Here is a 24,852-nt window from a genome sequence, read left to right on the forward strand (position 1 = left end):
TGGCTCCAAACACAGTAAGCGCCATTTCCAGGACAAGAAATTGCAATAAACACCCCTCCTTTGCTCAGTAACACATTCAAATGTGAAGGGGTCTGACATCACCCTTTTAAAACAAGCACAGTGGTTACTTACAAAGTAAAGCAGACCATGTGTTGACCTCCAATTACACTGCCCAGAATGACAGGACAACTGTTTAAAGACGCCAAATGACATCACTTTAATTAATGAAACCTGTCTATCAACATAATTCACTTAAACACTTGTCACATTCAAAGCTGCTTTAAAATTACATTAAAGGGATTTAGAGATTTACACAAACTGTCCCCACCTTTCTTGATCAAGCTAAGGTATAGGAGTCCCTTCACTTTCTCTATAGGTTTCTAAGAAATTGAACACAAACACAAGGGCAAACTTAAATTTTTAACTTACTGAATATTTTTATTTCCAAATATGTGTGTCACTTGGAAAACATATTTTCCTTTTTTTTTTTTTTTTTACTTCTAAGCCCTTAAAAATACTTCTACAGTGACACAACTCCTCTGTCCAAACATGAAAAGACTTAATAAATCATGCTGACTAATACTCTCCTGAACTTCCAATTTTTGCATGTTAATGTTACATGCTACCACAGAAGTCAAAGTTTAAAAAAACAAACAAACCCTAAAGCTTACTTTCTTCACCCAGCACTGTCATGTTTCCAAAGATCACCTTATAAACTTTCCTTTTTAAAAAGTGAATTGTGGACAGTGGTATTTTACACCTACATGGCCAAGTGTGTGTGACTGTGTAAAATACATACACAGGGACTTGTTACACACAGTATGATATGGTGGACTGACTGACATGAATTGATTAGAAGAGACCAGTTCATGAAGAGGTCTGGCTTCATGGGAATTCGCTCATCTGAAGCAAGTGCTGGTCTTGGCGCTCACATCAAGAAATCTTGGCATGCCAAAAAGGAAAAACAAATACTCATTAGGACCTCCTTGTCCCAACTCCAAGCCTGCTTTGTCCCAAGAGAAAGCCAGCCAAAAAACCACAGAACTCTCTTTTGGCTTAAATCACCCAAAGTATCTTGTTCTTCCTTGCCATCATGAACTCAATAACAATAAAACAAACGCCTGTTTTTTCTATTTTCTAGTGTTTAAAATTAAGTTGCTAGCCTCTTTCTCAGAGATGCAAATATATAAATAACAATAAAACAAAGGGGTTTGTTCTCTCTTCAGGGCAAAGGCAAAAAAATCTCCTCTGTTTTCCATCCAACCAGGCTTCCAGTAAAAGTCTTCCTAGTGCCTTCTTTATAGGCTTTACACAAAGCAAACTCAGAGCAGCATATGAAGCACTGCCTGTGCATGCAGCTGGCTTCCTTTAGCACAATCCCTTAGCTCCATGCCCTTGCCAATCCCTCAGCTAAATCTTCTCCTTTATATGATTTAGTTTGGGTCTCCAACCACAAGGAGCCATGGTTGCCACTCGGGTCTGCCAATTTGCTTCGTGTTCCCACACAAAATCCCTGAATTCCCGCGTCTGCTGTCTTCCTATAGCATCCAGGCTAGGCTACACCTTCCTTTCAACAAATGCTCTGCCAAACCTAGTAGATTTAAGGAGTGTTTCTCTTGGGACCATTTTGCTTGGTTGCACAAGTTAGTGTGAATTATTAGGAAGACTGCTAGATAAAAATGTTCAAATAATTTTCCACAACTATGCATACAAGGCTCATTTGCACAGATGCACAAGCTTTGGGATGGTATGGCCCAATCGATGCAGTAAAGCAAAACTAAAACTACCTGAGAAATGCACTGAAGCTATCACTCAGAAGAGTACTGCTTTTACCACTGTGTTATTTCATTAAAAATATTTACAAAACAATCATTTAAAATGCTCAGGGCCATGCAACCTGTGGACAATAGCCTTTTGAAAACTACCCCTTAAGACTGCTTCAGTTACAACACTATTTCAGGATGTTGCAACTACACATTTTAAACAAAAACCTACTGTAAAATTCCTTTTACTAAGAAATGCAAAACATTCCCTGTATTCAGACCGATCTTTGGGATAAATACGATATTCTGACTTTTAGATTCAGATCTTCAGGGGTAAGCACAATCTAAAAATACACTGTTTATTTCTTTGTATCAAATGGTCTTATCTCACTTAAATATTTTTCTAAAATATGGCATGCATGTAACAGTACACTAAGCAAAGGGGAGCAGCAAACAGCATCATGGGAATACAGTAATCAAGAGCATTTGAAAAAAAATCACATAGCTAAAATAGAGTTATTATTTTAGAAAATTAGTGGTATTTTTAAGTCAATTCAAATAACTTCCCTCCAAATGTTTCATTTATTTTAATACTGTTACAGGCACTGAAATAAATGCACTAAAAGAAATTTTGCCTCAAGCCCAAGGCTCCCGTTTGAACAATGCAAAAACAAGAGGATCACAGTGGCTTAATTAAAGAGCCCTTGCTCCGTTTCTTTACTTTTCCCATGTTGCTGTTACAGTACAATATGTCTGCATAAGAAATTAAGTAATTTTGTAGCATCTATGCTGCTTCTATTTTCTTTGGCGATGCAATTACATCATCCTTAAAGTGACTGTGAACTAGCAATGATGACTACTGAAATACCCTGTTTTTTAACACAACTGCCATCAGCAAGAAAATCTTCTAAGCATCTTCAAATCTAGTCATTTTTGTCCTGGCAAGAACTAGAAAAGGCAAAGCTTCCACAGCCACCTTTCCTCTTGACCCCTCTCCTGAATGGGGTGGTAGATTGTGAGGTCCTAACACCTCAGAGAAGTTAGAGACTCCAGAATTTGTAGTGGACAAGCACTTGGAGACTCTGCCATTAGACCTTTTGTTTCAGCCTTGAAGGGCTAACATTTTCCCACAGCTAAGCAAGTTGGCCTAATTAAGAAGTCTTCCCCCACACTATAAATCCTGCTTCTCTTACGCCTGTAAAGCATTACAGCAACAAGAACATCTACACTGCCCATTTGAAACAAGAGCTGTATGCGCACAACTTAAAAACTGCAGAAACAAGTTAATCTACTGTTTTGAATGTGTTCTGTGAAGGCAGCTGCTGGGAACCTTCAACACATAACGCTATATGAGAGAGAAATTTGTACAGCAATTTTGCATGTCATCGTTAATTTACTTGTCTACTAAAACATATATCACACACACAATGTAAATAATATAAGCAGTACTGATAAGGTACATGGAATATTCCCTATAGGATGCTGGCATTACATGGAAATCAAAGAACACTTGTGCCTTACTGACATGTTAGCAGATGTCATGTGAATCTGTATAAAAATGGCCTGCATTTTTACAATAGTAAAAGGAGCCAATACAGCTAAAAAGCTAGCTGCAACACTGCGAACATCCATGGCTGTAAAGTCTGCACGGATTCTAGATCATGGAAACTATATTCTGACAAGATGGACCTTTGCCAAACCTTAACACAAGACAAGCTGTGTCCTGGCTAATTTTTTCTGAGCAGATCCACTGCTTTTACTAGGCTGATGGTGAATCTGAAAAATCCATCATGGTCTTCTGTATGCTTATCAGTTTTAACACCTGGAGAGTGAAGGCAGTTGCAAGTTGAAGAGGGAGCCCCCCAGGCAGGTCCCTTCAGCTTTGGACAGGTCCATCTGCATTGCCCAGCTGAGTGCTGGAGTTAATCCATTGGGCAGAGAAGATATGAGTCACTTTCGTAATGGCAGCTTTGGTCTTTTGGGGGTCACTATAGCGTTACTGCATTAACTGACCATTACCCCGATTTCCAGTCATTAGTTAGATTAATTTGATCAAACAAAACATACCTTGTAAAAGTAAACATTCATTGATCTACTTTAGTCTCCAGGGTCTATTTCAGGCAGTGCAGGCTAAAACAGGTTATTTGATACTCCAGATTAAACCTCATGTTCAGATGTATTATTTCTAACAGATTGCTTTGTATGTTTCAGACATTTGTATTTTCAAAGGGAAAACTGGAGCTCTGTCTTGACAAATTCTGCATTTTATGCACTATGGGACACCATTACCACCAAAGAATCCTTCCAACTCCACTAAAAACTGGAACGTTATTTTTACCCATGTATAAATTATTCATAATAATTAGTGTAAAGCAGATGGGGGAAAAAAGTCCATGCCCTACTTTGCTTCTTTTAGATGCACAAAGGCCACACGCAAATTTCAGGTGTATTCTAACCTCCTCGTACACAAAAATAATCTGAACACCCAATCTATGTTTCCTGTTTTTGTTGGACAACTCCTTGGATTCCTCAAACTATTTTAGACCTTAGACAGGTTATACCAGTATAATTATGTGAATTATGGGTTCAGGGGTTTTTAACCTACATAGATGTGTTATTGGGTTACAGTACAAAAACTGAACATAAAAATCACTGCAGAAAAGATGATTTGGTTTTGGTCTCCCAGCCTGGAATAAGACACTACAATCCACCTAAGCCCATGCTGATGGAAGGGATGTTTCCACTGTTCTGTATGAGGATAATTAAAGCAATGAGAAAAAAACCCCAAACTTCTTTTTTAATGGAAAGACCAAAGTCATGAGGGACAACTTCCCTGCAAATACATTTGGTATAATGCAGTTCTAAACAAAACCTCTCAAACTAAACATTGTGAACAGAACAAAATTACTTCTGCTTCTACTTACCTTTCACTTGCAGAGTTCCCAGTTTCATAAATCCACTTGCTCTGCAGCTGTTTATAAAGCCCTTCACATCAAAACCCTATTATTATTATTATTGTTATTGTTAAATAATTTTATTTTAAAACCAACAACATGGAGATTTTGCTCATATATTACAAAGACTCAAACATGCAGAGAGACACTACTGCTTTATTTTGCACAGTTTGTCCTCAGCTCAGCTCTCTGAGCCTGTACAGTACCAGAGCTTCAAACACTGGCTCCTTTCACGACTCAGCCAGCAGCACAGTTTATTCTACCAGTCCTAAAGTCGTGCCTGCACAAATATTTGAGGGGCCTTGCAGAAAACCAGATGAAGGAACTGATGGAGTTAAAAACCCATATCCAAACAAAAAAACCTTTTGGGATGCTTTGACTAAATATAGATGACATGGATCCCAGCCAAGATGACAGCACAGACAGAAGAAACACACTATGGTTTGAATGAATAACCATGATGTACAAGGCTTGCTCGGACAAGAGAAAAATAGCAGGTTACCTGCATCTCTAAGACAACTCCAAGTTAGCTCAAATAATGGTGAAGGAATAAGAAAATGGCTATGGAGGGGACCTATCCAGTCAAGACCTCTGCTAACCCAATATCAGCAACTCTTTTTCTGGGACCTTCACAATGTCTGCATGTCTGTCTGACGACACTGGGTAGTCGATACAAAAAGGTGTACTCCCAGTCAGCATGCTTTGGGAGGGTAGGAGCCCCAAAGGGAATGTTTTTAAGCTCCTGAGCACAGGAGATGAGCACTGGTCCTTGGGACTTCACTGCTGAACTCAGAGCTCCCACTTCTGTGGATGCAGTGCAGAGAGAAAGGGTAGCCAGGGAGTGTGCCAACACAAGTGGTCTACCTGCGCAGACCAGCCCCATGGAGGTCCACCTTTAGAGGCCCAAACTCCCCAGGGGCATCTACCTGGGAGTGCCCTGTCATAGCAGTATGATACGCGGGGGTGTTCACAGAATTATTTTGGGAGGTATTTGGGTTTCTTTCCAGCTTACAGTCCCCAAAAAGTTACAGTGCAAAAAGAAATAGCCAAAGGAGAACCTGCCCCCCTCAGAATTTAAGAGGTACAAAACCTACATGGTTGTACTTTCAGGGATCCTAACAGTTCGGACAGGAGGTTCCCCAACGTTACAAAATGTCTCAGACACCAGGTCTGTAAGGATAACTGAAGATCCACGGGTAGGAGATGATTAATTTTTGATCAAGCCAACAAACCAAGCTCAAGTACTGTGACAACAAAAACAACGGGAACTGAGGACTTCTAACCCCCTGTAATTTCAATTTTTTTCTGCCATCAACACGTGGAGACATAGATTGCCTGTTTCTGACAGATGATCCACCAAGATAAAGACCAGCATGTGATATTTGAGTACATTATGATGATGACTCAGGAGAAGAGAGCTGATCAATTGTCGTTTTTGAATGTGATGATTTTCACAATTGGTTAACATGCATTCTTTTTTAATATAAAATGAACTGACAACATCTGGGGCATTGGTTACTATCTCAGTAAGGTTCCAAAATCTTCACCAGCTTCAGTGTTACAGGGCACACTGCAAGTTGCTTATTCTAAAATTAAGCATAAATACTGTTCTGCAGGCTCATATAAAAATGCTAAAGCCAACCCAGCCTTAAACAGAATTATATTCACAGAAAGCTGCATCTTACTAATTTTAACCTCATAGACTAGGCAAAATTATGGGCCTTTGAATTCCAGTAACACAAACTATTTAACTGTCTGTCATAAACAAATACCCAGACTTGGTTTTAACTGCATTTTCTGGTTCCTCTCTGACAGGTTCCCATATTAAACTTACATGGGGTCATACCATCTATATGATAATAATGTATGTCCTCAAACTCAGACTGGAGCCTCCAAAATACTCAGATCTAAATGCAGATCTTCTCATCTCACCTGTAATTGCATGGAGACAGGACATACTCTTCTTTTCCTCTATAATTCTACACATGCCATAGATAGTTGATCTGTACTACCATCAGTGTACTCAAAACAAAACACAAGCAGATCAATATCACCACTTTAAATTTCAGATCCTTCCAGCTGAAAGAAGTCAGTCATATACTTCAACTACCAAGACATATGAGTCATCTAGAATTAACTAGTTTCTCATTTTAGAGACCATGGCAATGACTAAAGGACGATTACATCTGAAATATGGGTGAGGGGGTGTGTGTGACAAACAATTTATTCCTCCTCTTTGCTTACAAGCAAAGCACAAACATGAATTTCTACCACTAGAAATACTGCAAACTCTAATCAGATAACACAATGCTGCACATGCTGCTCTGTAAATATTTTCCCCACAAATTAAAAGCTCAGTATGGAGATTTCTTAAGTACAGGCCTTGTTTAGCTGGGTCACTAATTCATCCTTGTGAAGCAGCAGTTGCATGACAGTTAATTTTTTGGTCAGAATTAACAAACATTATTACTGAACTACCTAAAAGCAACGGCCTGGGACCAGAGGCCACCAAGTACTAGTGGCCATCCACCTATATTTGTCTCTGAGACAAGAAGGTGTGGCTCAGCTACAGAATAAGGTTCCTGTTGAAGTTGAGTTAACTTTCAGGATGAAAGGTGAACATAAGTAAGAGCAAGATACCGGTTCAGGAAGACCACTGCCTCCTTACGTATCTTTTGAGACCTGCAGAAAAAGGTAGCAGAGGCAGTGACAAAGGTTAGTGTCACAACTTGCAGATACTATTAACAACACCTCTGCTCTGAAGAAGAGCTAAGGTAAAGTCCCGTACTGGCAGTAGTGATTTGGCTACAACGATGTTCAAAGCTGGAAGAAATGACAGGGTTAGGGCTAGTATGGCAGTTCAGCCCAGCAAATAACAGCACAGAATTAAACCTGTAATCAAAGGGTTATATAATAATAAAGAATAAAGGATAATACTGGAAATGGGTTTAGGGTTGGGGCTCAGGCCAGCAGATATTGATAAACTACAGCTTAGAAAGCACCTCCAGATCAACATGAAAAATGGTGCTGGCTGAGACCACCTGACTGCAGAGATCTGTGGGATAAGGAGTGAGATAGCGCTAAGATTAGGAGTGGAATTAGGGTTTGAGCATACGCTGGAAGACGTTGATAAACTGCACAATCTTGTTTCAGTATCAGGGCGGGCCACACGCTGTGATAAAGGTGCCACATGACAGGACTTCACACACCCTTAGCAAGCCCAACACCGACCAGCATGCCAGGCCTACTCTGTCTATACCCTCTGTTGACCTAAGGCTTCCTAAGCCATACATATGTTGTCAACCTGACACGTTCCCAACCCCTCAGGATTACTGTGTACGTACAGTTCTGTCCTTGTGTATGTGCACAGTGAACCTGGCACTCCCAAGATGCACAGATTTCCTGTACTGTATGTGCATGGCATGTACGTACTGTGGATGGAGGCAGGGAAGAGGGCCCCGAACAAGGGAAGCATCTGTCTGAAATCATCCAGTCCTTACTGTCTCTGTTCCTCCCTTCATTTACACTAGGGCCGCCATATCCAAAATACATCAAAGACTGTTAAGTGTCTCGCAACCAACATCTCTCTTCATAGATGCATTTTTAAAAACAGTAGATCAAGTCTGTGCAGCAGGTTGGTCCTGCCTAGGAAATCAAAAGTCGAATCAGCCAAATATGCCGAGAAGCAACACAAAAGCTTGTCTGTGTCTTCTCCAAACAGGAGCTTTGCCAATGATGATCTTGGCAGTACTACTTAGCGCTTACTCTCTTCCCAGTTCTTGGGAATAGGTGTCCACCACGTTACTCAGCATTTTCCTGGTTAGGGGAGGCTTCAGGACTGACCTTGCCTACTTGACATTACGGAAAAACCTGACACGTACCTTAACTATCTCTGTGTTTTAATCATAAAATAGGCTCACCCACATTAAAGATTAATGGTGAAAAATTCAGTCTTAGTGGCACACAGGCCTTGGACCAGACAATGATGCCTTCTGGAGAAGGAGGAAATGTATAAGCACATTTCAAGGACAAAATCATGTCCTTACTGGAGACTTACAGTTAAAACCCTTAAAAATCAATATAAGTAGCACAGAGCCCATCTCTACGATTTTCCAAGTTTGCAATTTAGAGAATGCAGGGCAGCAAGAATGACAGTTGCTCAATTCAAGCAGCAAACCTACTTCAGCATTCACTACAAACTGCAGAGGAGAAAGCTTCATAGTGAGTCTTGCCAAGAGGGAATTAGAATAATCGAGCCTCGCGGTCACAAGACCACACACTACTGTTGTGAAACAGTCACTGGGTACGTAAGGGTGTAGCCTGCAGTGTATTTACCACCACTGGGGAGGAGAGGGAAGCGAAGATACAAGACGAAACAGCAAAACATGGTCTTACCCTTGAAAAGGTACAAAGTCAAGAAAAAAGGATCTTACAAATCTGCACTTATATAAAAAATGTGGCAGAATGATGCTGCCATTCCAGTACAGTCAATGCAGTAATGACAGAGTTGGGAATAAAGATGAGTTGCAGAGTTAAGCCTGCAGCAAATAATTTAAGCCAAAGCAGCAACAGCAAGAAAGAGAATTCCAAGGGATGGAGCAGTAAGAGGTAGAAATGACAGCTGAACTTCAGTTCACTAAGGAGAAGTCACAAAAGCAGTACATTTCCAGATTTGTTAAAAAAATAATAGCAAAAGATGATAAAAATTAAAATGCAAGATGCTGATTTTATATAAATAGGCAGGTACCTCAGACTAGCTGAGATAAATATTAACAAAGCAGAACCTGAAAGATACCATTCTGCAGCCTTAACAGCTGAAACCTGACTAAACATTTTCTTACTCTTTCTATATTTCAGGGATATATACCAGTGTAACTGAAGGAGTTCAGCAAAGTTTTCCAAACTTACCTTTTCCTCCTCACAGAAATAAAGTAAAAAATTTGCAAAATAATAACTTCTACAAGCCACTGCACTCAGCTTTATGTATACAAAAGAATTCATCTGCCTCTGCATTAAGGGAAACAACTTCTAACAATCCAACTTTGATTGTCCCACCAACTCACAACATTTTTTTTCAGACTAGGGGAAAAGAGGATATATTGCATGTTATCTTCTACATAACACCATACTGTTTGGAGCAGCTCCCATGGGGGCTTAGCAGGGTGCTGCTGACCACTTCTAGAGAAGATGCCTGGGTGACAGAGAGTGGCAGAGGGAGGAGAGAGCAAAGCACCTGCCCACAGCGAGGGCACCAACTCGTCAAGGCTGGGAGCAGCAGGGGTTTGAAGAGGAGACTACTTCATCCCTCCAGGCCCTCCCTGTCACAGGGAGCAAAAGGCCATTTCATTCATTTCTCCCTCTGACCATGCTTCTCTGAGGGAGGGTGGGGGCTAAAAAAGGCATTAAGCATTTAACATTATTTGTGATGCAAAGAGGACACCATCTCAAACAAAACTCCCTCCCATTCCAGCCTCCCATTCCAGCCTCCTAAGAGCTTCCCTCTTCACTGGCAACCCATCAGAAGTAGTGGGTTTTAATGTGGTCTTATTTCCGCATGCTAACATCTCCTGATGTGCTACCCAGGACACTCTTCTAGTCTCAGCTTCTACCACTACACTTTTAATTTCTGTGACACACAAAGCTTTTGGTCCTTAGACAGGACTTGCATTTATGAAGAGCAATATACAGGACTCAATCCCCTGGTACAAATTAACATATCATTTTTCCAAGCTGTGTTAAACTCTCACATGGTTATTTATGAGGTAAACCAATTATACAAATTTTGTCAAAATCCACACTTACTAATACTTTGTATGTACTAAGAGCTCATTGGGCTCTAAAACTTGTACTGAAGATTACTCTATAGAAAACAGAGGGTTAACCTTTTAAATTATTGTTCACGACAGCCTAGATAACATTAAAGAACTTCTTGCAATTAAAAATCACAAGCTAGATTTCCAAACCTCACAACTCAGGTCAAGAACTGCAACCATAATGATCATCAGTGAAATACTGTATCCTGACTCACTCCATACAAATAAGCTACTCTTACAAAAGCAGTTCTCTGCTTTAGTAGAGGAGGCTGGCAAAGGAATAAACTGATAAGGAATAATTAAGCTAATACTGCACTAATGAAAAGGTGAATTAATTGAAACAGTCCATGAAATATCCAAGTGTACACAAAGTAATTCAACATATGTTACGCTGGAAAACTAACTATGCAGTGCATGGATGAAATCAGGATATAATATTAATGGCACATCCAGTGATAAAGTTGATCATGGATTTTCTGTTGCTTACTGTCAAACATGAAAAAAGTACTGCATATAATTTTTGCAAGCAAACCTTACAGAATGACCAAGGAAATCAGAAAATTATACAGCCAGCATCACACTGGACAATAACATGGAAAATAGAGTTGATTTTCTCACTGATAAAAACAGTGAAATATATAAACTGTCGCCCATTACTGTACCTTCATGACATCTTTATAGGAATGAATGGCCTCAACTTCCTCTTTGTCATCATCGTCATCCTCCACTCCTTCATCCAGAGCATCATATCCTTCATCCCTACTCCCATCTGTTTCTGTTGTATTAGTCATGTGGTCAATAAGCTGCTCCAGTGGAGGACTTAATTCCCGCTCTTCATTGTCCTTCAAACCATAGTCCAGGGCTTTATATATAATAATCCCTATTGATTCAATAACCTATAAAAGTAAAAAAGAAGTATTTATTAATGCCATTTACATGAATAAACAGGTCAGTCGAGGAACACCCTTTTCTGGTGTTTGTATAACAAACTTAGCAACTGAGAGGGCAATAAACATCAAAATTAAAGAGAAAAATGATCCTCTAATACCTGTAGCAGCACAGAACATGCAAGAGCAGGTCATACCACATACCTACCACTTTCTTATTTCAAAGTTTGAAATAGAAATTCATAATTTGAAAACAAAGCAGGACCATTTTAGCTTATTTTCCCTTTTTCCTTCTAACATGACAAACCTCAAAGCAACGTTATTCTAGACTTTGTAAGACTATCTTACATGCACACAACCTTTCAGAGGGGAGGGTATGGGTGGGAAGAAATTAAAAGAAAGAATAAACTAATATGCGATGCCTCTCTCCTCCCACAAATTAATGACATTTGGAAACTGCCCTTCAATTTCTTCATCTCTTCATTGACCTGAGAGATGCCTGGACACAGCTGTGGACATCCCAGTATTAGCTCACTGAGCATGGACATCAGCCCACGAGAACTCCTTTGCCTGTTGTACATGTTCCACTGAAACTACCAACAACTGGAGGTCCTAGTAATGAAGCAGTACCTCAATTTTTCATTGAGCTTCAGGCTTCTTTTTTGTGCTCTGTCAAGAGCAAAGCAAACAGACAACCTCTTACTCAGTGTAAGCTAGCAAAAAAATGTCATGAACATCCCAAAATGCTAAATATACATTTTCTTTCTTGGTATTAATTATTTTCCTTACAAGTAATATTGAACCTTCTAGCATTATAAAGATTTAAAGAGATGGCATTTCAAACAGAGGAGTTTGGAAATGGGTATTAATGGAGAGAGAAGGGAAAATGGGCTCACAAGAGTAAACGACAAGAAGGTAATGTTGCTGCTGGGAGATCCTTGTCTGACAACAGAAGTAGGACTGGAGTTACTGCATCTCTGATCTTCCTTGTGTGTTGTGATGGCTGGCATGTCACAGAAATTCACAGACTCCAGTGCAGCAGTCATTGGCACTAGAGCAACTTTAATAACAGGAGCATTTCTAAACATACAAACCTTGCCATCAAATACCATTTTCTCTCATCTGGCTTCCAGCACCATTCTGATCAAGACACTTTTTAATGCAGAGTTTTGAAATTCTATTTGCGTAAATAGGATTCTTAATTCAAATGGATTCTTAAACCATTAGATTTTACTGTAGCAGCTTATTTACTTCAGCACAGCAAAATGTTTTTGGTCTGAGAGGCAGGAGGTTAGCAAAGATGTAAAATTATATCCTATTAGTTTACCTGGCCAATTTAATCAACTAGCTGTAGTCTGACAGCTTTACACTCACATACTTAATTCCTCTGTTGAGATTACCCTTCAGTGCAAAGTCACTTTGCAACACAGTGGCTAATAAATAAACAAACATAAAATCCAATACATAAAGAACAAACTTTTTGAATTTATTTCCAATAATTTTGATAACTTGATTCAATATAAATAATTTTCCTATGCTATTCTCCTGAAATGTGTTTATACATATTTGAAAAATATTCTTAAAAAGCAATTAAGTGGTTAAGCAAATTAATGAAGAAAAAATTGTCTTAATTTATTTAGTTCAAAGAATGGCTTCTGACTTGGGAAACGCTGGTGAAAGCAAAGTATACCAGGGAAGCATCACTGCATCCCCCAGTCTTCTGCCATGACCCATTCTGGAGACAGGACACTGCACCATATAGAAAAGAGCTGTAACTAATCAAAACTTACGATTGCAACATATCTGGCTTGCTGCTTAGAAAAGCTGTTTTGTCATAACTGACTTGTAAAACTTGTTAAAAAAAATCTGAAAATGTGAAAATTTCACAAAATAAAATATATTCCACTGGTAGACATGTGTATGTTTCCTGTAACTCAGGTTCTGAGTATAATCTCAACACACACCCCTTCAGCAACTGAAAGGGAACAAAGAATACCAAGTTAATTCCAATTTGAAGTAGACCTAAATAAAAACTAAGTACACAATGTAAGTAATTCCTAACTTAAATAAAAACTAAATTTTAAGGAACTTAGCATATGTGAGGAGGACTGAAATGTCCAAATTAGATGCAAAGAAAATAATGTCTTATGCCATGCAGCAATGGCTTCTGAACACAGCTTCTGCATTTTGCTACACCAACACTTCAAAAAACATAGGCGGGGGTGGGGGTGGGGGTGGGGTGGGGGGGGTGGGGGTGGGTATAAAGAAAGTGTGCTCTTTCTGTTTAGGAAGAGGATTAAGGCATTCAAAAGTACCGTGCCTAAAACTGGATGACAGCTGCTGCTTTCTTTGATGTATCAGCAGTGGGGCTTCTGCAGTTCAGTAATATGGTTTGTGCATTTTTACATACTGTGAACAGATTTCATAATACATGCAAAGCTGACACAATACAAAAGCCTCCAATGGCACCAATTCAGGCCTATACTTCAGTCTTTCAGCTCTTTATTTAGGAGTTGTGATCAAAACCATATTTATTCAGTGTCTGTTATTGTCACCGATTCTTCTTGCTGAAAGACAAAGCAGCAAACATCCTCACTAAGAAGCTTTGCTTTGACTTGCATTAAAACTGGAAATGTTCAGTGCTTTCATTAATACTGGTTTACCAAGGATCTTGTACAACTACACAAATATCAAACAAAAGTCACAGAATTGTCAATACTTCTTCACATGGACAAAACAACTAATGCAACTTCACCAAATCAAACTTCTGGGTCTATATAACTAGAAATGTAACATACAAGGTTAGACAATTGGCTCATGCATGAGTGCTGTCGCTTTGCCTGTAATATAAATCAAATACAAACAAAAAAGGAAAAGATTTTCACAGCTGAGTGGATGAACTGATAATTATGCAACTCAAAAAACTGCATATTTAGGGTTTATCTTTTTTTTAAAAAAAAAACTCATCAATTATTTACAAAGATGACAGTGGTTCTAAACTGCAGTGTTTGCTAATTTCACACAAAATAAATACTTCAGACTCCTAACAAATGACAAGTACTGGCATTGTTTTCAATTGTATGTGAAAATAGAGGTACAGTAGGAAAAACAGGTAAGAAAGAACTTAGCAAGGCTCTTTTAAACCACAGAGTTGTACACTGACACACCAAAACAACTGTATGACGCTGAAGTGTCAGTGCTAATGATAAATGATGCTGCTTGATTCTGATTAAAAAAAAAAAAAAAAAGTGCTGCACCTTGAATTTTAGAACTCATTTGTTCCCAATTGATTTAAATTTTGCTGAAGGACCTGATCTTTGCAAATCAATCAGTGGCTAAATAACTTTAAAAAATAAACAAGGAAGTTGCATTATTACGCTTTACACCTTCTCACCAAGCTCTTTTGAAAGTCATGGCTTCAGACCAAAAATAAAAAAACAACCACCACCACACCAACGTTTCCCACACACTGCACTTGTACTCTGTTGTGTTCAAATCATTACTTTAAAGGGAATTCTGTCTCACCGTAAGTATTCTTTCAGTTCCTACACCAGTCCGGACTCGTATTATACTGTTCTTTTATAACAAGTAGTGATAAAGCTGCTGGAACACTTTGACTTCAAACACTATGCAAAAACAATATGCTCATGCTCCTTTTACACATGCAGCAAAAACAAAACCCAAACCATTCAGATTATTTTCATACCCAAACACTGCGTGGAACTTCCCATTCCGTATACCTTCCTCCAAGACATTCAGATACCCCTTGGAAAGGGGTTCATTAGGGTTTCAAGTCTTTTATATGACACAAATTATGTTAGTCCAATGAACACTGCCATTTTAACATTCTCAAACACTTCAAATATACAGCATTTGTATAGGAACCAAACATGTTTGACACTTGCAAAACTCTCAAGTGAAATTACTGTACTTCACCCTTTTTTTTTTTTATTTATTTTGGAAAAGAATCCTTTTTTTCCGCATGAACATACATATATATATATATATATATATATATATGACTCTTGCTGAAGCATAGATGAGAACAGGCAGAATCCACACGCCATTCCCCCTGCTCGCCACACACAATAGGGTACTGTCTGAGCTTTCATCCCCTTCCTAGGCTTGCCTCAATTTTAAACAAAGCAACAAAGCCTAAGGACAGGCTTGTACTTACAGCAGCAAAGGGCTTTTTTTCAGCTCAAATGGCTGTCCCTCCCTAAAGTTCTCCCTTCCTCCAAAAGCCACTCAGGTTTCGTATCCCTAAATTGGAATTAAAGACGCCATAAAGCTTCAAGCTCCTAAGGTGAGTCAACTAACTTTGAACTTTCCCACAGGGGCCTCAGATATGCCAACCAGTCACAACAACATTTGCATTACTACTGCACTGTCTTTTATGAATTCAAATAAATATTTTATTAAAAATTTATACTACAATTATTATATTTAAGTGTTCCCATTTCTTACCAGCAGACCTCCAACACACCTTATGAAAGAGAATCACTCTGCCTTACGGTAAAAGCGCTGAAAGCCCTGAGCTGGTGTTAGCCATGGCACTCCTTAGGGCAGAGCTCCTCTCTGCCACCACCCCTGGTATTAAGCAGCACTTGGTCAATCTGCAAAGACTAACCTGTCCTGCTGCTGACTTGAATTCAGGCTGCCAGGAGCTCCATGCTGTGCTCCTGGAACCATAACGCAGAGCATAAACATATCCATAGACACCCCTGAAGTCAACAGTTAACGTATCTTAAATGTTCTATAATGTATTAAAAGAGGACACATAGAATCGCAAAAGCTTTTGTGATAAAATTCTGTAATGCAGTCCAAAAGGCAGGCATATTACAATTTTATGTAAACCCAAATGTCCAGCTAGATGACAGAGGGAGCAAGCTATTGCTCTGTTTTCATTTCCATTCAACAAATTTGTTGTTTCTTCAGTATCCAATTCTGGAACTGAAAAAGACCATACTTTTAGGAAGGGTGAACAAATAATGGGGTTAGGATAAACCAAAGTACACTTTTTGGTTATTTTCCTCATCCTTAGATGCCCTGCATAGCTCTCTAGAGTACCTCATGGAAGAGTACGTCTAAATAGGTTGCTATAAGAGATGCGTTGCTGTCACTGCATAACTTGGGTACACTGCTGTAGTTTTAACCACAGCATTCCCCAGTGGAAACAGGCTAGCATTACCCAGGTTTTAATGGCTGGGGACATTGCTAAATTTAAATATAACCTTCACTAAAGTAGAGCAACTTGCAACAGACCATCAAATGAGAACAGTGAAAAAACTTCCAGGTGCTTCCAGGTAAGCAGCAAGGAATCAAGAGTACTTCAAATGAATCAGATGAATCGCTCTTCCAAAGAATACAGCCATAAGATACAGGATTACTTCAGGGTTATGTTGGTTTGCTACTGAAATAACAAGATACTGTTTTCTGCAGTATAATGAGCCTCGGTATTTAAGACAAAAGAGTAATAAAAGCAATGCAAAAAAATAATAATTAAAAAGCAGTATGATGTGTCAAATAGAAAATGAATACAAAAGGAAGTTAAATACACCCTTTTAACAAGATTCAGTCTGTTTTAGATACATTCAGACTTGGGAAATTTTCTCTACCATATTCAGGGAAGATCTTCAAAATTATTTTATATTCATGAGCCTCTGAATGCACTAAGTGAAGAGACCTACTTACTGAATTCTTTTTACTATTTAGGTATCTATTAAAGCAACTCAGTGGAAGAACTCTCGATCAAAGACACAGAACAAACCTAAAACACACGAAGGGGATGCTAGCTTTTGGGGGGTTTGTTTTGTTTCTCCCAAAAGTGAATATGTAAAAATTTAAGCAGTTAAATGTAGTTGGACTCTGTTACTTCTAATAAAGTAGCAGTAATTTAACTAAGTTTATTAAGGCTCAAGTGTATTATAACTCTCCAACTCATGCAAAGGTTCTGATAATTATAGACATGGTTTTAGTTGTTCAAGTTTCACTATAGATACTATCTAAGAAGCACTATCATTTATTAGCATAAATGAAAGCAGAATTTATTCCATTGTATCAGCCTCAACTTACATTTTACCTCCTGCATGAAAACATAGAAACAAAACTCTCATTTTTTTTTCTAGTTTTGTTTATACAGTAAAATTCCCAAGATTAAGACAAAATCATTACGCTGTTATTAAGGAATTTATCCAACCTGAAGGAATTTCACCAAAGTGACAGTTTTTCCCCAGAGAAAAACAAAATTAAATTCTCTGATTTAACTGTACGGACTCCAGTAATAGCTGAAGCTCCACTAAAAGAATTAGGTGCAATAATTAAGTAACACAAATGGTGAAAGTCATTTGAAAGTTCTTAAATACCTCTATTCATATCACGGTCTTAACTACAGGTCATGCTATTCCGATCCCATTTAAGTAAATGACAGAGATGGTGATGACATTATGAATTCCAAGGTTGGAATACATTTGCTAAACAAATAGGCAGAATGGGTATACTGTTACATTTTCCTACTGTAGGCTTAAAACTGTCTGAAAACTGTCTTAAAATATTCTACCTATTTAGGATTTTAGGCACAGTATCTCATCTTGATTTTTTAAGAAACATTTTATTATCACAGTCCATGAAGAAAATTTGCACAAAAACTTCACTCAAAATCTTAGAAGCTTCAAATTTAAGTACATCAAAATTAAGTTCATGAAAGCTCCAATGATTATGGAAATGCTATTTCAAAATACAAAGATAATATGATTTTTATCTTAAGTTAAAGACACAAAATCAGACCATGTCACAAACTTGTTCTAGTCCCCTTCTCAAGTATACCAAAGCCATAAATTTGTTATTACTTTTCAGAGTAATGTTTATCACATATGAAGAGTTATTTTTTTAAAGAAAAGTTTCAATGTAGTATTAATCTCATAAATCAACAGGTAGTATTATTACACCAGAATTATTTAATACTACACCTATCCAATCAAATCAATCATTATTCTTTTCAACACATGTAACCCTTCAATATTGCTGACTTTATTTAGTAAAGTCAGGTCCAAACAAAGTTTTTGTTGTCTTTTTTTTTTTTTAAATGATGAAATAAACATCAACACAGGGACAGACTTCTTTGTAGTACCTGTAGTGATAGAACGATGGTTTTAAACTAAAAGAGAGTAGATATAAGGAAGAAATTCTTTACTGTGAGTGTGGTGAGGCACTGGACCAGGCTACCCAGAGAAGCTGTGGATGCCCCATCCCTGGAAGTGTTCAGGGCCAGGCTGGATGGGGGTTTAAGCAACCTGGTCTAGTGGAAGGTGTCCCTGCCCATGGCAGGGGATTTTGAACTAGATAATCTTTATGGTCCCTTCCTACCCAAAACATCCTATGATTCTATTATTATAGATATAGTTTTATATAAAAATAGAAAGCTATCAGGTGAATGCCCCGAGTAAGCCAACAGAAGGAGCAAAGACCTTAGCTGACCACCAAAAACATAACCAGGCCACAGAAAATCCAATGGGGTCCAATTGTGCAAGAGACAGAAATTGCATTTGCCGTATCAGCCTTTTGAATAAAGCTTTATCCAGATTATATGAGAGTATCAGATTAACTACAGCAAAAGATTTTGTAGTGAGAGAGGGAAGTGACCAGCTCAAGGAAAACTGGTATAAAGTAGAGTGAAACTAGTTCAACAGCTCTGATCCTGAGAATTCATGTGCAACGGATTTAAATTTGTCTGATAATGCATACCTGCCTATGGTCTACAGACCTAGCCATAGAAGAAAGATAATAAAATGCTTACAGTAGCTTTGATTCAGTTCAATTTATGGTAGTCATGAAGCAATGCAAAATCAATGCCACCTTCACTCAAAATATCTACACTGTTCCACTAATCTACTCAAGAAGTCAGTCTGCATTAACTTCTCAGCCTTCCCACACTGATTTCATTTAAACCACTACAGTTGCCTGCTAAAGGCTTGGCCCCCATTTAATTAATCCAAAAATTAAAGTGAGTAAACACCTGCTGCAACATAAAACATTTCTCCTCCTGTGAGTCAAGAACTCTCTCACACCTATTTTCCCCAAAATTAACTACAAAAGCCAAGCAAACAAAATACCTGTGCAACGAAAGCTGTTCTTTTAAAAACAAATTCTTGATTAGTTGAAGTATTATATTTGCATGTATGTCATAAGCTTTCCAGTAGCAGCTCTCAACAGACTTCACAAAAGTTAGGCTGGTTTCACCATACTTCTCAGAGGTATGTGCGCATTTCAACCATTTCTCAGATGATGAACATCACTGAAACAGATGAAGCACCTGAACAAGTTCACATAGAGGTGGGAACATGACAATTCTTCTGGTTTAACTCTAGCTTTCCTAAATTCTGTCTTCCATTCCTGAAAAAATATGTCCTTCTGACTCCTAACAGACTTCTCTTATCAGTCAAACTGTCATAATTCCAAGATTCCACGCCTAAACTCAATGATGCCAAGAAGCAAGCCCAAATGTAAACGCACAACAGGTCCTTTTTGAAGTGATGTGCCACAAAAGGCGGCTGACATACACTGCTGCTTTCAAGTGACTGGAGTATTAGTAACCACACACAAAGCAATATAAATTTAACGCTGCATATCTTAAAGGTACTGAATATTGACAGGAAGTCAAATAACCACCAATAAGAAGGTTTTCATCCGTACTGAAAGAGAAACTTCCAAGACCTCTATGGGATGCTGGCATTCATTACCTAGCCGCCCAAGACAAACCATGCTCAGCTACCTCCACTACCTTGTGAAAGAGCACTCAGCCATACCTAGGCAGATCCCTATACGTGACCTCTTCCGTGGAAAAACTAATGGGGATTCATACATATAGCCTGTAAACAAAAAGCTAAAAAAATTAAGACTGTTACTAAGAGGTTTTTTGTTAGTCAGATGTGCAAGGGAACATAAGTTTGACATTAAGGATGTAACTTGATCATGAAGTATGGTAAATTTTCACATGGACTATTGTGATAGTCCGAGTTACTAATATACCAGACAGCTATTCAGTTAGGTCACATAGAATGCATAACTATGTCATACAAACATTACACTGCAGGCTGACAAAGCCTCTGCAAAGCTCCCAATTTTGTGATATTCTTCCACATCCTCTTCCCCGTAAGCAGCAATGCTGGATACAGGCATTTGGATCACTGGCATTCCAACAAATACTTCTCAAAGACTGAATGCCTAAGTGCACATAAAACACCTTAGTAACAAGCAAAGGGAGTTACTGCACAATTACCTTCAAGCACTCACAATGGTCTCATTGGAAGGACTGGCATTTGCTAGAATAATTCAAGAAAGCACCAGCAGGTGCTGTTGACAAGTTATCCACTCATAACAACCTAAAAGCTTGACATGACTTTTTAAGTCTGAAATTCAGATACAATCATATAATGGAAGGCTGACTTAACCTAAACCAAAGAACAACAGAATGTGTGGCTGAGCCTTAGCAAAAAGCTTACCACCTGCTCTTTGGGCCCACAAAACCCCAGAGAATCTATTTATGAAATCCATCACTATTTCTACTTCCTTCTGAACAGTGAAATCGCCCCGAGAAAATCCATATTAAAACATACTTCTATCACAGGTAAAAGTTACTGATACATAGAACATTAAGTTTATAACCTCAGGCATGAAGTACCTTAGCACAAGATATTCTAGTACCTGCCAGTTCCCAAAGTCGTCAAAGTGCTGAAATGTCACAGTTTATTATTCTTAATGGGACAGCCATATTCCTGGATTATGAGTTGCTGAGCACTGTTTTATTGGCCTCTGCCAATAATGACAATATCTATGTATTCCAGTGCAGCGATGATAACAAAGCCTTGCTTACAGTCACAGTTCAGAAGTGTTGAGCTATTTTAAAAAAATCTGACATGCATTTAATGCTTAAATTAAAAAAAAACAATCACCACAAAACAAAAAACCAAACAAAACAAAACCAAAGCATCCTAAACTGGCTCTCTGCAGAAACCTGTATTACATAGACAGATTTTCTACAATGCTCAGCACCTGGCCTTCTAATAGAGTACAGATATTATCTAGGTAATTCATTTAGCTGCTTAGGTAGCAGCCAAATTATTAAATAACCATCCACTGGTGGAGAAGGATTACTTCCAACACTTATATCTATCAGCTACTTGGAAACAAAAAAAAGGGTGAAGTTTGTTTCTTTTTTTAAAGGGTATATGCATACCAATTAAGTAGATTTACTGGCTCAAAATCTATAGTGAAATTTTTATGTCCTATTCAGTGCATTTTGCACTGTTCGAGAAACTTGAGTCTCATAAAATCTGGCCTAAAAGAGCCAGTCCTAAGTCTCTCCAGTGCTGAGACCTAGTTAATGGTTGTGCTAAAGTTGGTTCCTTTACAAGTCGCTCTCCCATCCTCCACCGAAGGAAAAGCAAGACAGGTAAAGCTGCATATTAGAGGTAACACAGTAGCAAGGGGTAGGGGGAACACCAGGGCAGAGTGACCTATCACATCCACAGGACGACTATAGGACAGCTCGAATGCAGTCCTACACAATGCATCCCTGGATCAAAGATTCCCAATAAGCTCCTCAAAGCTTCCTCGCTGGCTTGCAAGGAACAGAGCTGAGCTCAGGCACACAGAGAGTAAAAATCCCCTGGGACTTCTTATGCTTTGGAAATTATAATGCTGCAATATTACCCTGTCTTTCTAGCCACATTATCATCCTTTAAATGACAGAACGGGATTCCCTACCTGGAAAAAGAAAGTCAAGGCATTATGTTCATATGGTGGCGAGTTTCCTGACTCTGAAAACATCGCACTTTTTCTGTAAAATATCAACTACAATTCAGAGTTTAGAATTTCCAGGTAAGTCTTGTGACAGCACCTCTAAGTCAGAATATAGCTGCCTCCACAATTTTCTTAACACAGAAGAGCCAAAGATTTCAACCCTAAATTTAGTCTTATCTTTACAGCCCCAAACTCCCCAGCAAAATAAGCAGAACTGCCCTTCCTAACCACGTTGTAAAATACAGGCACTACCTCTTCCATCCAGTACTTGAGCCAATTTCAAATGTAGGAAGTGTATGAGGCTGAAGGTCCCGTGGGACTTTCCTAATCACTCATTTCTTGTAACACCTCACACTGGTCATTTCCCCTCTCCTGTAAGTTTCACCATCTGCCACACGAGGCTATTGACCCATTTTCAAAGCTTTGGATGAGAAGTGCTGTGCAAGTCTAAATTGCATTTCTGCATGTCACGCACATAGGTTTAAACTCAGCTGGAAGTGCCTCTCATCATCCCGTTTTCCCTATGTGTTTTGTTCCCTATAAACTAGGGGAAGGAAAAATGAAGAAAATACATGCCTGAGGCCAATGGTTAGGCTTATCAGCTAGGTGCAATGCAACACACAAAACTGCTTTTCTTTGAGAACATAAAGGAAGATGTAAGAGCGATTTATTTAAAAGTAAGTAGCACAGGTAGCTGGAGAAAATAGCTATGAAGATTAGACTATCAGATTGTTCTAAACATCATGGGAAATAAATTCTGACAGCATCATCCTTTTGTCTTGTTGTACCAATGCAATTATACCTACCACTCTTCACTCTAGAGAATTAATGTCTTGAAGTTTAAAAAACAGGAAAAAAGGCAAGGTTTTAATTATTTTGGACATTGTGGCTTTACATTTTGATTCGTAATTTAATAAAGAATGCCTAATAATTTTTAATAGCCTTCAAGATTTTAACATTTTACAAACTCTAGCATTCTACACACCCTTTTGGGAATATCTTTTGTAATACATACAGCATGACATTTCATATTAGAGCTCAAAAAGAAACTGCCTGGCAATTTCTAGACCAAACAAAATGAAAAAAAGGTTGTTTCTTCAGATAGTTCTCTAACAAGTGAAATTATCTTCCAGGGGGGCGGGGCAGCAATGTAACAGTCAGATGGTCCATTACAGAAGGAACATTAAATTCTGCTGGACTTAACAGGAACTGCAGCTTTGGAACAGCAAAAACATTCCTGCCTAGCCAAGAAAGAAGTTACTCAAAAGTAATCTCCCTACATCAGAGACACATCTTTTTGATTCCATCAGGGAAACTTTTTTTCTTGTTCTCTTATTTTGTAGCCCCCAAAATGTTCAAGAAATGTAAAAGAAAAAAAATAATTGCATTACAAACATAAGCCTAGACTTCTTTAAATGAGCACAGTCATCAATACTCTTAAAGGAGTTAAAGATCTTGAATCACATCAGTTTGAAAGCACATCTACTCAAATACCTCCGGGGAATCCAATGTTCAGTATTTCAAACGCCAGTGAACAATTTAGATCTGTGAATTCTGGGGCTCAGAGTGACAACAGAATTTGGGTTTGTTTTCTTCTCTCAACCCTTTTGCACAGATTACTTTTCTCCTTTGTCCAGCCGTACCATATTTCATTAAGCTGCATGTTCTCACATCAACTACCAAACAGGCCGCGACACGTAAATCGCTGTGAGGCGACACCTCACAAAGAAGGGGAGCCTTTTCTAAGTATTGGGACCATGAATAAGTGTCAAACAAACTGCAATGACACAATCTCAGAGAGCACTGGTTTTAAGCAGTAACTATTACTTGCCAAACCGGGTGGGTGGGTGGTGGGTGGGTGTCATCCTCACCTCTCCACCTACCCTCTGCTACCATCATAGTGCTTGTGCGGCAATGTGGTCTGCCAGATCAGAAAACTGACTTTGCTGAAAAAAAAAAAGTCTTGCTTTTCTGACCAGCTTAAGAAGAGAAAAAAACACCCCAAAACTACAAAACAACAAAGCCAAACCCCAAGTCTCTGTGCTACCATATGCACGGCTCCAGGCATATGCACTCTCTGTGCTACAGTACACCAACTTTGGCTTTAGGCCAAAAGAAAGCACAGCACTGAAGAAACCTCAAAGCTATACTTACAGATAAGAGAAACATCTATTTTAACTGGAAGAGCTAAAATTACCCTTAACAAGGAGTGACAGCATGATTTTTTGCCATAAATATTTAATATTTTTAGATAAAAATGGCTTGGTGTAAACATAATCTTCTCTCTGACAACCTTTCTACGTTTTTACAGTACATTGTCTTCCCTAATCTCCAGTTTTACCTATGAACATTGCTTTTTACCAAATATTTGTTATGACAGTTAGAACTGGGAGGGGGAAATGTTAGGAGGTTTTTCTTTGTAAAGATTTTATTAAAAAAAGGTTATTTTTAAATTATTATATATATTATATAATGACCAAAACCAAGACACAATAACACCCAACTCAAATCATAACATAATTTTAAACTAACATTCATTAGTAAAAGAAATCTAATAACATTAAAGAGATATCAAAGTGGAGCAAGCAAAATACTCCAAATACAGTGCTTTCTTTTCAATTTTTTTTTTTAACCA

The 24,852-nt window shown here is 38.4% G+C and overlaps 1 protein-coding gene across 4 annotated transcripts in view; it reads right to left on the reverse strand.

Annotated features, from left to right (window-relative positions):
• SPIRE1 (spire type actin nucleation factor 1) overlaps window positions 1–24,852 on the reverse strand; it is a 127,476-nt gene that overhangs the window by 57,374 nt on the left and 45,250 nt on the right. For all 4 annotated transcript variants that reach the window (XM_055799401.1, XM_055799399.1, XM_055799400.1 and 1 more), the window contains exon 3: window positions 11,193–11,426. In XM_055799401.1, coding sequence (XP_055655376.1) covers window positions 11,193–11,426 — 234 coding nt within the window. The remainder of the gene's footprint in view (window positions 1–11,192; window positions 11,427–24,852) is intronic.

This window comes from Falco peregrinus, chromosome 3, assembly GCF_023634155.1.
Source record: "Falco peregrinus isolate bFalPer1 chromosome 3, bFalPer1.pri, whole genome shotgun sequence".
In the NCBI taxonomy this organism is placed as follows: domain Eukaryota; kingdom Metazoa; phylum Chordata; class Aves; order Falconiformes; family Falconidae; genus Falco; species Falco peregrinus.